General features: G+C 33.9%; 1 protein-coding gene across 3 annotated transcripts in view; it reads right to left on the bottom strand.

The window, feature by feature from the left end:
* FeCH (ferrochelatase, mitochondrial) overlaps positions 1 to 15,752 on the bottom strand; it is a 227,938-nt gene that overhangs the window by 89,085 nt on the left and 123,101 nt on the right. For all 3 annotated transcript variants that reach the window (XM_090412719.1, XM_090412718.1, XM_090412717.1), the window contains 2 exons: positions 10,688 to 10,856; positions 5,775 to 5,873 (listed from right to left, as the gene is read on the bottom strand). In XM_090412719.1, the coding sequence (XP_090268845.1) occupies positions 5,775 to 5,873; positions 10,688 to 10,856 (268 nt within the window). The remainder of the gene's footprint in view (positions 1 to 5,774; positions 5,874 to 10,687; positions 10,857 to 15,752) is intronic.

Here is a 15,752-nt window from a genome sequence, read left to right as displayed (position 1 = left end):
CCCGCTAGAGGGCACCGTCAGGACTGTTAGGAGAACAATAGCTTCATCTCTTCATTCCCAGTTTCTGTGTTGTAGTGCCTACGTGCACGTAACTTTTTTGTAAGTTCCTTTAGAAAATGGCAATGTGACGTTGCCAAAATATCGGAAAATATTTATTAAAGTTTAATTCAATTTATATCCTTAACTACGTTGTTCTATTCCTTAAGTGTTTTAATAACGATCAGTAATATTAAAAACAATCCTAATGAGAGCATTCTTAAATCACCCCGATCAGCTATTTGCAGTCAGTTTCTTTTTTTTAGTTAAAAGATTTGTGACCATACTAAACCCACGTTCTACTAAATATGATGATGGAAATGCGATTAAAACCTTTTTCACTGTAGCCCACAATCCAGGATAAAGTATGGGCATCTGCTTTTGCAACCAGAACTGTTGGTACCCATTTTAAAATTTAAATTTCAGCTCCCCATTTGTTGTTACTTCTATCAGTTCTTGTAATTATAAAGATTCTTTTATGTTTATACTTGAAACGAGTCCAAAACCCAATCGGGTATTTTCATTATAAGAATATCATTAAATCTTTGGTTGAAATCACAATGGAGAGCCTCCAAGTGCTGACAATAGCTGAGCACATCTTCATCACATTTTTCCACTGTTGATAGATTTGGAAACTGGCTGAATTCTCCTTGTCCTAAGTTTTTTTTGTACAGGACAAGTTTTGATTTAAATGCAGAAATAACAGCTTTTGTTTCTATTAAATTCAGTTCATATCCTTGGAGCTGTAGATTTGTTTCATTAAATTTGTTAAACAAGTCGGCCAAATAAGCTATGTCACTTTTGAAATAAATCAAGTTGGCTCATAAAGAATCATCTCTGTTTGCTAAAAACTGTAGCACTGAATCAAAGCATTTACAAAATCGATTCAAACAGGCACCCTTTTGAAAGCCAACGAACTTCTGTATGGAGTAGCAAACGATTGAATTTCATTGTTTTCAATCCAAAGTTATTAAAAAATCTGTCATTCAATGAATGACTTTTGAGTTTGTTGACTGCTGTAATTACATAATGTAATGACCAGTGCTGGAGTTCACTCAGGTATTTGGCAACTAAATGTTGAGGATGAATTGTACAGTGAATACATTTGACATCGCCTCTTTGAAATATGCAATAAAACCGTGATAGCACCCTACCATTGCTGGAGCACCATCAGTAGCCACTGACAAGATATTATTCAGGGGGATTTCTTTTTCTTTAAAAAAACTCTTCAAATGCATGAAATATCAATTCTTCTTTAGTGTCAGTCTAGCAAATTTTTAGCAAATAATAATTCTTGGCAAATTTTTACTTCTTTTATGTATCGTGCATATGCTAAAAGTAAGGCTTCATTTTCTGGTAAAGTAGACTCATCAAGTTGTATAGGAAATTGGGTTGTTTTTAAATACTCATATAATGAGTCTTCAACATCCTGGGCCATTTTATCAATTCTTTGTTGCACTGCAATATTTCTCAAAGGAATTTTCTTGATAATATCAGAGGCTAGCTTGTGCAGTGCAGTGTGTATGACCGCACTAACAGCTGGTAGGATTAATTCTTCACCAACATTATGCGGTTTTCCTGATTTTAGCAATCAGTAAGGAAATGTTGTAAGAGGTGTGCACCCCATCATCATCTAGTTTGGATGCTGCTGAAAAAAAACCTGCCAATGTTGGTTTTTTCAAAAATTTTTCTTTAAGTGCTTGAAAATACAATAAATCCTTATCTTTTTTTATCAGCATGAACTTTTGTCAAATGTTCTTCTAGTCTTGAAGGCTTCATAGATTCACTTGAAAAAAATTGCCAAATCAGGCACATTGGTAATGTTTTGTTTGTAGGCAATTGAATAAAGTCGTATTTCAAATATTCAATATTATATTGTCTACATTGGGTTCAGCCATGATATTATCTGTATAAAAAAGTTAAATTTACAAAATTGCTAGAATGCAATTTCTCACGTACTTAAATCAAATTATTTTTACAAGAAAAGGTATAAAACTACTCACATGAAACCTGCTGTTTTATTGGAACAACAATAATTTGCTTTGTGTGTAATCTGTGTAAGCAAGGTACCAATTTAGGTATCGAATATGCACTAAAATTTTTTTTTTGCACTACATCAAATTGCTAACTGCTTGTCACACAATTCAGAAATTATCTAAAATTGATTTCATCTGTCTCATGTATTTATAGTATTATACAGTGAACAAGTCAACATGCACATGTTCCTGCCGACGCTAACTTTCAAGTGATTGGGATTTACAAGTTGGACTTGTAAATCCCAATCACTTGAAAGTGCGTGCCTGCCAACACTTTGCTTGTTAAAACTTGTCATTGGACTTCAACACTGATTAGTTGTAACTTGCATTTTGTACATTTCCTTAGAAAATAAAGCAATCACTACAACCTCTGCTTACAATATACAACAGTTATATCATCACCTAATTTTTGTCCTTTATGCTTTCACCAATGATTAGAAGAAAAAGCTAAGAAATGCCAAGAAGCATACCAACAAAACAACCTAAAAGTCTTCCATGACACTATAAGAGAAATTACAAGGAATTCTCATCAAAAGCAGTAACAATGATAAACAACAAGATGACTGAAACCGGGAATATTGAAGATATAAGAAAAATCTGGTCAAACCATTTTAGGACTATCTTTCACAAAGGAAACAAAACTACAATACCAACAATAGAAGAAAATAATGACCACCCAAAAATTTTACAAGAAGAAGTAGTTAGATATGCAATAAAACAGATGAAAAACAATAAAGCACCAGGCATTGATACTATCCCTACTGAACTGTGGTCATATGGAGACAGCACATCAATACAATATTTAACGACCCTATTCAATAAAATACTACAAGCAGGAGAGATGACTGGAGAACTGGAAAGATCATTCCAATATACAAAAAAGGAAACAAAAGAGACTGCAAAAATTACAGACCAATCAATTTACTCTCCCACACCTATAAAATATTCATAAGAATTATACAAAATAGATTAAAAAAACCCTATGAAGAACTGATAGGCATAGAACAAGCTGGTTTCGAGGAAACTATTTAACAATAGACCAGATTTTCTTTATGGTCTTCCCAGAGCTCAGCTGGGAAGACCATAAAGAACTATATTGTTGTTTTGTGGAATTTAAACAAGCTTTCAATAGCATCAATAGAGAAATCCTTTTTAAAGTTCTGCTAGAAAAAGCAATAGACAAATATCATACAGTTTCTGATAAAATATTACTCTAAGACAAATGCAATAATTAAAAAGGACACACTCACAACAGAACCCATAGAGATCCAAAAAGGAATAATGCAAGGATGCTCATTATCCCCATACCTATTCAACATATATCTAGGCGAAGTTGTAAAGAAGGCAATAGACAATGAGCCTGAATCAATGTCAATGGTTTAAACATAAATAATATCAAATATACAGATGATCTCATCCTTATTGCAAGAATCCCAAATGAACTACAGAGGTTGATAAACAAGCTAAATGAAACCTATAAAACATATGACATGACAATAAATATACAAAAGTGATGAAAATAGGGAGGAACATAACTACCATCTCAGCCACCCTAAATGGAGAACAAAGAGAACAAGTAGACAACTTCATATATCTTGGATCAAAACTAACAGAAACAATAGATAAACTCAAAACAGTCAAACACAGAATAGCAATAGGCTATTCTCTCAAATGGCATATGACATGACAATAAATATACAAAAGTGATGAAAATAGGGAGGAACAGAACTACCATCTCAGCCACCCTAAATGGAGAACAAAGAGAGCAAGTAGACAACTTCATATATCTTGGATCAAAACTAACAGAAACAATAGATAAACTCAAAACAGTCAAACACAGAATAGCAATAGGTGCTATTCTCTCAAATGGCGCAAGTCAAAAATCCAAGCTTCATAGTCTTATTCACACATACAGATATTTATGGCTATACTATAGTCATAAACATTTAAAAAATACATCAACAAATCTAAATCAGACATTGAAAGGACAAAATGTAAAATACTTGCTACCTGTTCAAATAGTCCTTTCTATGCTTTCACCTTCCTCACTTTCCCATTCTATCCTCAGTCCCCAAGAGAGTTTTCAGAACTGACAAATGTCATGTATGGTCAGGAATTGTGATTCTGCCTGTATCTTCTCTACTGCTGGATAAAGGCCTCTCCCCTTGTGGGAGGATTGGGTCTACTTCTCCTATGGTGACCCACCCCATCTTGGGAGAGTGTATACATAGTTGTATGAATGTGAAAACAATCACAAACATCCATGCCCACAGCAGGATTTGAACCTGCAGCCTTTTGGGTGGAGAGAGCAGATATGCTAACCACTCAGCAAACGAGGCCAGTGGGCAGGAATTAAAACAGAAATAATCTGTTAATGTTCTATTTCAAAGGACATAAAGAAGGTAGTATCACTGTAAAAAGGTACCAAATGTGCTCTGAAAGAACCATGTGGCAGCTTAATGAAGAAATATTATCGCTTGCAACTACTCAGAGCATATAATTAATCTAAATGACATTATGGAGGATCCTACTAGTTTCATTGTTATTGCTATTTCTTTTTAGGTCATAGGAAGGATAGTGATGTTGTTGGGGAAGGGGGTGAATTTATAATTAGTGATACTGCACAGTTTATTTAGATTTAGTTTATAAAATAATTTTAACTGAGTGTACAGAGTTTATTTAAGATGGTGTATGTTACTCAAGCTTTATTGTTATATTATTATAGTGTAAATTATTATTATATTATAATGCAGTAGCCAGAGGCATAAAATGCTATGGCATTGGGGCAGTTGCCAAGAAAGCCGATGTCAGAAGGGCACTAGTAACAGGAAATTTTAAAATTATTGAAATTGTCACACTAAAAATTGTGCATGCCTACAAATTTTCCAAGGGCGCCAAAAGCCTAGCTACACTTCTTTCAGTGACTATTGGGGGGGGGGGGGGCAGTACTGAACTTCGTCACCCTCTTCAGTACATATATATCATTGTAGTCATTCAGTACTGTTTTTTTTTATCATAATATTGATCAATAGCTTGCAATTAACAGAATTCATTTTATCAACAGAAACAAGTTCTCAAAAATATGTCCCGAGGAGAGAAGGCTTAGTACTTAACAGTGACAAACTTTTTTTAATGGTAAATATATAATATTTATATAGCTGAAGATTTTTCTTTCACGAGAAAATGAAATAAATTATCAACAAACATTATGTGTGCTACAGAAATCTGAATGAGTTTGAACGACTTTGCTTCCAGAAATGAAATCAACAGGTATGAACTGTTTATGATACATGTTAGTCTGCCATCCATACAGAACTTCAGTAGGCAACATCTTGCGCTATTTGGAAAGTTCTATACTCTGAAAATTTTGATTGCAAAGGATATTGTTATGTTACTTTTTTTTAACAGCTTTCAGTCTACATACAAATTTAACTACTGACCATGTGTTTCTTTTAAATCAATGCAGTATGAAGCTTGTACTACAAGCTTCATGCTGCATTGCAAGTGTCAGATGAATAAAGCTTGGAAAGGAACATCTGCTGCATACCCAAATATTAAATTTTATTAATAATCAGGAAAACTAAATCACATAAAAAGTCTTAATTTTAGAAGATTAAAGCTGATTTCAAGTCTTTTTTTTTTTTTTCACTTTTAAGAATTTTTAAAATATATTCCTATTTTACAAAAAACTGACTCACATACCTTAAGTGGAAGTGAATGGGCTGAGAAAAGTATAAGGACATCTTTCTTAACTTCATATGGAAATTTCTCCAGTTCTCTTTGAATTAATTGTGCAAAACACTGAAATTATACTAAATTTATATAAATATAACTCATTAACTCAGATTCAGTTCATGTCATTATAAAACTGTACACACTTCTATTTTACAAAGATTATGGACTCTACAACTGCGTTATAAATAATTATTTTAATTTCCCAATGTTTCAACCTTCATATTAAGGTTATCATCTGAAGTATACCCATATATATATACAGAGACAAGTTAAATTACATTTCACACAGTATGCTGAAGAGACAATGATTTGATTGTTGATCAAATCATTATCCAGATGATAACCTTAATATGAAGGTCGAAACATTGGGAAATTAAAATAATTATTTATGACACAGTTGTAGAGTCCGTAATTTGTGTAAAATGAATGCTGATCACCATGTAACACTAAAGGAAAGGAAAACTGTACACAGTTACTTATTAACCAGCTTTCTCAAGATTAAGGTATGATATATATATAACCAAGTCATTTGGCAATAAATACTAATGTTAAAAAAAAGTAAAGACATATTTGGAGAGAACTATAAAAAGGTGTATTTCATAACAATATCCATGTACAATAATATCATTAATTATTAATTAATGATATTCTTGTACATGAATAATACCACTAATGATTTTGGCATATGTACTGCATTCATAATTTTGTTCAACCTAAGTTTGCCATTCAAATTGTGACGAATCAAAAAATCTAGACAATTATCTTACATCTGAAATTTCAATAAATTCCATCAAGCTAGAGAGGAATTATTATTATCATTTTTAATTGTTTCACCAATGAAAATGGAATTAGAATGGGTGTCTTTTTAGAGAATGGTGGAATCCTTTAACAAGCAGTTTGAACCTATGATAAGCTTAACAATGAAAATTACTGCAATATATGCATATGGCCAAATGAATATTAGGATTGGCAGGCTCTTATAATTATTTATGTGCAATAATACAATACAGTTTGAAAGCTTTCAGAGTTGAGTTTTAAATTGTCAATATTTCCACTGTTTTCATGAGAATCATCATGTCTGTGAAAATTACTCTAAGAACTCCAACAGGCAGCTGTAAATTGCAAAAAAAAAAAAAACAATGAGAGATGTCAATAGAGTGTGGGTTATGACTCAAATAATTTTTGCTAATGTACTAATGTGTAAACACAATTTTTTTTGTCTAATTTATCACTTCAAATAATCTGATCAAAACCAAAATTATAACAATTTGGCAAATTTTAACACCTATCTTAAATCAGGTGATAGATGAATTTTATTACCCAGTATGACACCACCTCTCCATTTACTGAAGGCCCAAAAGTAGCTTGAAAACGTTTCATATTTGGTGCAATATTAATATCAGTCTGAATCACTTTGACAATAAAATGAAATCAAAATTAAACCACACGAACATCTCCATATGCAAATCCTAACCAGTTTTGTCTCTGAAAATAGTGTGATCAAGGGGGGGGGGGTAGAATGGCTCAAACTTTTGCAAGGAGTTTAATAGCAAATTTCAATAAAATCATTTAGCCATTGTTCTGAAATAACTTGTACAGAGAGATGGAGATAGACAAAGTGAATGTAACAGGTGCTTATACATTTTGTGAAAACTACCTAAAAGATAATGCACAAATGAAGTTAGTAATTTCAGTCAATTAGTAATTAATGTTATAGAACAATTAATTTTTGTGTTACTGTTGATAACAATAACGCAAAACTAACTGGAATAAATAATCAATGTCGATAAGCTTATACATTGTTATACGTAGCTTTTAATTTTTCAGGAAGTGAGAAAGTATACTAGAATATTAATCAAAAACTTTAATCAATACCTTCTTATATTTCAGCAATGTTACATTACCATCATCATGGATTACAAAAAAACAATGATATGTGCACACAAGCACCAACACTGAGCAAATGAGGCTGAATAAAGACAACAGAAGTCAGGCCTAGAGTCCTAAACAGTGCCCCCTAGTGGACTAAATTGGGTTGTCTTGGCCACTGAGCTAAAGATCTTAAATTGCATGCTTCCTAGATTTGGGGCAGTCTCATGCACCCAAATTTGAGATTTTTAAAGCTTCAGAGCCGAGGCAGATTCAATGAATAGTCTTTCTTACTTGTATTTGCTAAAGTGCTGGGTGTCCAAAGCATGGTCAGCAGATCCTGAGTGGCTGTATTGGTAGAAACAGATGTAGAACAGGCAGGGCAGCCGATATCAGGATATCCAAACACAAGGACTACATCCGGTTCCACCAATACAGTCACTTAGGACTTGCTGACCATACTTTGGACACCCACCACAGGATATGCTGAAATAAGGCTACTCTGTTACACTGCAGCAAATATAAATACAAAAGAGTATTCATCGAATCTGCCTCAGCTCTGAAGTGCTTTCCAAATCTAAACAAATTTGGGTGCATGAAACTGCCCCAAATCTGGGAAGCATACATTTTAAGATCATCAGTCTAACAGCCAAGAAAACTCAAATTAACCCACTAGGGGACACCATTTAGGACTCTAGACCTAATGTCTGTTGCTTTTATTCAGCCTTATTTGCTAAGTGTTAGTGCCTGTGTACACATATCATTGATTTTTTGTGATCCCTAATGATGGCAATGTAGCATTGCCAAAATATGGGAAGGTAGTGATTAAAGTTTTTAATTAATATTCTAGTATACATTGTCATTTCCTGAAAAACCAAAAGTTATGAATAAATAATCAATCAACAGTGTAAAAATACCATAGTGCAAATTATTATTATTATTATTCTACAGGCATCTCCATGGAGTCAAAAGACTCAGCGTGGGAGATCTATTATTCACGCACTAGCCATAATTCATGCAATAGCTATCATATCTTTCCTTAAATTCATTTAATAATGAATTCAGAATGCACAAACAAAATTGGCAACTTCAGTTTAATTAATTAATGTTACGACCCAGTTGCTCGATGCAAAATTATTTTGCATCGAACATCTCTATGCTAAAATATAAAGACACTAAAATGAAAAATAAACAGTGGATATTTGATCAGTATTATTAATTAGGCAAGTAACATTGTTGTGACTGTCATCATCATCAAATTCCTGCCATGTATCCTCAAGGGGTGTACAGGATATGATAGTACTACATGAAAAATTTACATCATTACTAACTTCCTATCTACAATTTTCCTCCAAATCAGTCTGTTACTTGTCAAGACTCCAACACTATCAAATCTTATATTTCTATTGTCTAAGGCACTTTGTACCGTATCAATCCACCTATATCTTGGTCTTTCTCTGGTTCGTTTTCCTGCCAACCTGGCAGAGAACACTTGTTTTGCTAATCTTTCCTTGCCCATTCTGTTTAAGTGACCATACCACCTGAGATTAGCTCTGCTAACGCATTCCTGGATGCTGATAATGTCAAGTTCTTTCCTAATATTCTTGTTTTTAATATGACAGACATTCTGAGGATAACTATGTTTCTGACATTTAAAACAGCACAAAGAATTTGAGATGTACAGCTAATAGAACAGTGGAAATAACCTGCTTTCACAGATGCTGGGTAGTTTCTATGTGTTGAATGTAAGGATGATGTTCCTGGTAGGAACCAGATGCCAATCAATATAAATGAGGATTCTCTTTATATATATCTATCACTCCTTGGTCCTTCAATTCAGAGCAGTCTCCTCATCAAGAACAATGAGGAGATCCCACTCTGATATTATGCCTCTAGAAAAGTTTTGCAGGGATATGACTGTGACTGCCCCACCCCCCAAAAAAATAGATGTTGCACAAAGATTTTTCATATTTTGCTGCTGCTTAAATAAGAATGTCTCTTGAACAGAGTTTCTTGAGACTGATTTTAGAGATCCTAGCAAACCCTTCTGAATGAAGAAAGATGATATTTTTCCAAGCAAACATTCCTTGATGAATCCAAAATTAGGAAATATGGTGTATTTGCAGCTATTTCTATTTTCTGTTTCTTATTTTGGTCACCTGTTGATGATCCAATGATTTCTGGTCTTAGTTGGGGCTTGTTGAAGGCCCCTGATAAACAAGAGAATAAAAATTCATTTATTCTCAGGATGAAGTTGATTTAAATCCTCTAAGAGATAGTGGTTCATCTCAGGAAGAACCACTCTCTCTGGTGAGTGCTAACTGCACTGGGGAGTGGAACACCAAGGCTATCCTGGATGCCATACCAGCACCACAGCAAGCCTTAGCCCTGTCCCTGGAGCATGAGGAAAGAAACTTACACAACACTATTGACACTTGCAGACAAGCCCCAATAGCTGACTGATCCTGGTCAGGTCATCCAGGACTATCTGTCTTGACAAAGCAGAGGCAAAAGTAATGAAAGAATACCCAGATTAATCTTTTCAGTAAGACATTGGATCTCAGTGATAGTGGTCAGGAAGACAGGATAGTAAAAAGACTTAGAAGTAAAGAAAAGAATACAGGATGAAAAGTATAGCAAAAGAATAAGAATGAAAAGGACTAGTACTATCACTAGAGTGTCCCCTCTACCACAAACAGGTGCTTCACATGGAGAGGTCATCACTATGGACTCCTATTTCTTTAATGTAGTGGACTTGGGAATATTTATTGCTGTCCATTAACATGTTATACACAATTCCCCTTAATAACATCTGACAATCACTTTTTAGAGGTGAAAAAATGTGCATATTGTATAGTTACATTCCTTCCTGAAATTAGAGGGATGATCCCTGACTTCTGGCAGGATAGTATGAGTGTACATATATATATATATATATATATATATATATATTTTTTTTTCCCCCAGAAATGAGCAATATATATTAAATCACAAAATAATATGAAACTTACCTGCACAAGACCAGAATTTGTAGGCCATCGGTCAATAAAACTCCATTTGATTTTTGATTTGTTTGGCCTCTTAGCATAAAATCTGTACATAGCATTTAAACTGCTTCCAGAAGTACTACAGCTATATTGTGGATACTGAAGAAATGCAACTGCTCTTTCTATTCCATCCCTAAAATATAATATTTATTTATAACCATTTATTTTGCAATAGATAAAAAAAAAGACTTTAAAAACTGAGTTCTTAATAAAAAGTATCAGTAGCATCATGTTATAATTTTAAATTATGGAAATCATGTTGTTAATATGTTATGACAGAAATGAGGAGGCTTAGCATATGGTTAATTCAAAAAGGTTCAGTGCTAGTCTTGTTGGATGAACGTATAGCATCACTGCTCTCAAAATGACCGACTGTGTGTTCCAATCTCACTAACATGCAAATTTCTTTAGGTGGCATATGACTTTCATTGCTGGCATGAGCCCATCACTCAGCTTACTGGAGGCCCTGATGTGGTTTAAAAAACTTGTTATGTTATTTCATGACACCTCCAAGGAGTCCGAAGACTCATCAAGGGAGGACACCTACTCTACAACTCTCTGTCTCTGCCAACTACACCGAACCTATACTACCATCATCAGCGCCGGCGCCTAGAATTTTTCTTATGTGTGCGATTAATGTTCGGCGCCTTTCCAAAAAAGGTTTTTTTGAATAAAGCGTGAATAAATCGAACAGGAAATGAAAAACAAATGAAAACCGCTTTACAGTATAATGTTACCTACAGATTAGTCCTGCTTATACAAATTTTTTTTACATGGAACTCAACAATTAATCATAAGTTGATTTATGATACATCAAAAAATAAAGAGAACTATTTTAGTAAATTTTCGTAAATTTTAATAAAAAATTACAGTGATATAATTGGGTCCAGGATACAATTTCAGAATTCATTTATTCGTTTCCAGGAAGATCTGAAGGGGCCCGAACGGAAGACAACATACATTCATGATTATATGTACCATTCGTTGTTCATTTAAACTCTTATCTCATATTTTTTGACATCTTTTAGGCACCTTTTCTTCTGCGGTGCCTGTGTATATTAAACACGCCACCAGACGGGCCTGACCATCATCATCTACATCAACACCATCTACTGCCCACTACCACCACCACCACTAGTATTTTTTTTTTTGTCTGTAAAGTGTGTTCTGAAGGGCCATTTGTCTGTATGTGGGATGAAAAACCAAGTTTCTGGGAGAAAAAAAATCCTGTTACCTCCATATGAGATCGGCTAACTCACCTTCAATTGAAAAAATCCATATAAAGTTTCCTCCCGTCATGACGAGAATCAAACATGCCTTTTTCAATCAAAGGGCACAATCTCTGTAATTCAATTGGAAGAACAATACCATTGTTCTTCCAACTGAGTTACAGAGGCAACATATGGACTCCTATATCTTTAATGTAGTGGACTTGGGAATATGTATTGCTGTCCATTAACATGTTATACATATTTCCTCTTAATAACATCCAACAATCACTTTTAAAGGTGAAAAATTTGCATATTGCATAGTTACATCCCTTCTTGAAATTAGAAGGATGATCCCTGACTTATAGCAGGATAGTATGAGAATATATATATATTTTTTTTTTTTTTTTTGTTCCCCGAAATGAGTATCCATGTCTATGAGTATCATGAGAATTCACAACTTCCATGTCTAATATCCCAAAGCAGGTATTCCAAATAAATTATCTGACCCAAATCTACCCATAGTATTAAATGCATGATAGATTTATTTCTTTACTTATTCATTTTGCAAGTAGGATTCGTATTAAAAATTTTTTCCAAATAATCATTTTTTTCCCAAATTAATATTATCTGCTAGATCATTAATTTGATCAACAAATTTTCTTCTGTCTTTTGAAGAAGTCCAAATGGTTCAACTATCTATATATTGTGTCTTCTGTATGTTTTCTGTATGTATTGAAATTCCAGGCTGTGAAGAAGCAAGAGAAGCAAGACAGGTGACTAAGGTTTTAAAGGAGATAGCTGGGGCCAGTAAGATTTATTCTTTCATGCTGTACAGCAGAGGGAAATATTTAATTCTAGTTAAAGATGTGGAAACAAGATTTAAACTATTACAGGGTTTTATATTCAACAGTAACTCCTGTAATGGTGGAAAGCCAGGTTAAAAGAGTAAAAATCAATAGAATTCCATTGAATTATATAGAAAAACTATAATGAAATTCTTATCCATTCTCAAAATGGGGTAAAATCAGTAACATATGAAAGGATATATTAGGTGAAGATCTAAACTGGTTTTCTGGTGAAGTCACCTTCACAATGGATATGAAGACAAGTGTTCCCAATTTTGTCAACATTGGTATAACTCAAGTTAACATGAACTATCCCAGAGTACAGAGGCAGGTCCTACATTGTGGTTAATACGATTACTTGGATGGTGGCTGCCCCCACAGCTAAATGTTTCAACTGTATGGAGACTCTGATTAGTGATATGGCTAATCAGAGCAAACTCTGATTAGCCATATCATTATATAATAGAATATATAATGAGGTCTCATCAGTGGAAGCCAGACCCAGAGGTGGAAGTAATGGAGAAGTCATATTTACCTATACAAGTTGCCAAAGGGTGTCACACCCTATTATTAAAATTGTCTGGATTAGAGATAAGTTTATGGGAGTTTTTTTCACTTGGCTATGCTACTAATTATATATTGGGTTTTATCCTTTATCCAAGTGTTAGCAAACAAAGTTTGCACCTGAAGTACTTTCAGGACTTGGGCAACTCGGGTTAAGGTGGCATAAGTTCTCATCACTTGCCTTTGTATCTCCCATAATGCAAAGCATATCGCCTTGTGGACATGTATAATGCTATGCATTAAGGGAAGGGCCACTACCCAGAATGGCTTCGACCTTTATTGAGGTCTCATCAGTGGGAGCCAGAAGTAATGGAGAAGTCATATTTACCTATACGAGTTGCCAAAGGGTGTCACACCCTATTATTAAAATTCTCTGGATTAGGGATAACATTATGGGAGCTACTAAGGCAAGTGATGAGAACTTATACCACCTTTACCACGAGCTGCCCCAGTCCTGAAAGTACTTCAGGCATAAACTTTGTTTGCTAACACTTGGATAAAGGATAAAACCCAATATATAATTAGTAGCATAGCCAAGTGAAAAAAATTCCCATAAACATTAATCTGCCAGAAATGCAAAAGTTCTGAACATTGCGTTAACACCTGTCCTTTCAGAACTTTCACTGAGAGTGGGAGCACCAGTAGAGCCAATTAGAACAGTGTATATTTTGGACAGGTATAAAGAACAATTCCCGGATCTTCCAATTCAGTCTAGTAAGGACAGTGCTTTCCAACAAACTATACTTGGTAAAATCACAAAAAGTGCATGCCCAAATTAGCTAGAAATTAGCCTCAAAATTCCAGAATTGCAAGAGCCACTTTCCCAGTTGAAATTATCAATAATGAACCTACTATGACAACTAAACAGATACAAGACAAAATGCAAACAAATGAAACTATTATACAAGGAGAAATCAGAGAAGAAACAGAAAAGCAAGTAAGACAACCAAAAGAACTTAATATGCAGACAAGATCATCAAAAATGAAAAGATGAATTAATAAAAAAAAATTGAGGATAAACAAAAGAAAAATTAAAAGACATTAAAAAAAAGGAACTAAATCTAAAAGAAGAAAAAATAATAAAGAATGTAAAGCTGGTGAAGGTTGTGGATCATGAAATGAAGACTCTTCAAGCTCAGAAGAGTTTATGGACTATGAGGAACTATCTCATGCTAATAAAGGGAAAGCAAGTGTTACAATTAAAGAAAAAATAATAAAGTTTACTGATTCAAACTTTTCTCAATACGATTATCATCTACATGAAAAGAAAATAACTAGCTTCCAAATCAAGAATGATAGGCATGAAATTGAAATAATGAAAAGCAACTGTAAAAAACTAGAAAACAATTGACAAGAAGCAGTCTACACATTTGTTCCTTCATAGATTGAAGACTCAAGTTCATCCAAAATCTGTCACCGGTAAGTTAAAGACTTACCAGTTTACACATCATTAATTATATGAAGGGTGCAGGGGAAAAACAACTTCAGTCTACGATATTGACTTCTGAAAAAAAGTAATTAAATTTTCCTTGTTGTCAAAATACAAGTAAACATAGCATAACAAAATAAAAAAACAATAGATGTGGTACGTTCATGTATGTATATTAAGCATAATTAATTTAAATAGTACTTAAAAATTAAAAAAACAAATGGCAAATAATGGCCTGAAGGCAAATTGGACTGAAGTTGTTTTTCCCCTGTACCCTTCATGTATAATAACTCTTCTTAGATAATGATAATATATCATCTCCTTTCTGCATTGCCTCATTAATTGTATGAGGATTCCATAGGCAAGTTAAACAAGAAGCTAAAGGGAAACTTATGCTATGCCATAATATCAGCTTTTTGTTTCTCCAAGAATCATACTTCTGCAGATATAAAAAGTTTAACAGATAGATAGATATCCACTTCTTTCTTATTGGAGCTTTGGAAGATTTACCAGGGCTGGAGGAGTTCTTATTCTTGCTCCCCTTCTTGGGTCATTCTATAATAATCAAAAAAGGATGCAGAAGGAAGAATCTTGACAACAGACCGGAAATACTGTGGATGTGTAATAAGGTTTATAAATGTTTATGCTCCATTCAATGGAACAGTTAGACGAAAATTCTTCCAGGAATTGCAGCTGTATTTATACAGTTCCCACTATATCATAGCAGCTGGAGACTGGAAGTGTATTAAAAATCCCACATTAGACAAAATAGGAAGATATCCCAGGAGTGGAAAAAATATCCCAGGAGTGGGATATGCAATTAAAAATATGTCTTGACAATGATCAACCAGTAGACATGTGAAGGATTTGAAATCCTAATCTCCAGGCTTACATGTACATCAATCAAGGTATTGGTACTTGTCTTTATACATACATACATCTTCAAGGCCCACCTTTCCCAATTGGGTTGTGGGGGGCAA

The sequence above is a fragment of the Typopeltis vanoorti genome, chromosome 23 (genome assembly GCF_054136105.1).
Source record: "Typopeltis vanoorti isolate ZY-2024b chromosome 23, IOZ_Tvanoo_1.0, whole genome shotgun sequence".
In the NCBI taxonomy this organism is placed as follows: Eukaryota; Metazoa; Arthropoda; class Arachnida; order Uropygi; family Thelyphonidae; genus Typopeltis; species Typopeltis vanoorti.
This window is presented reverse-complemented; position numbering and strand designations above follow the sequence as displayed.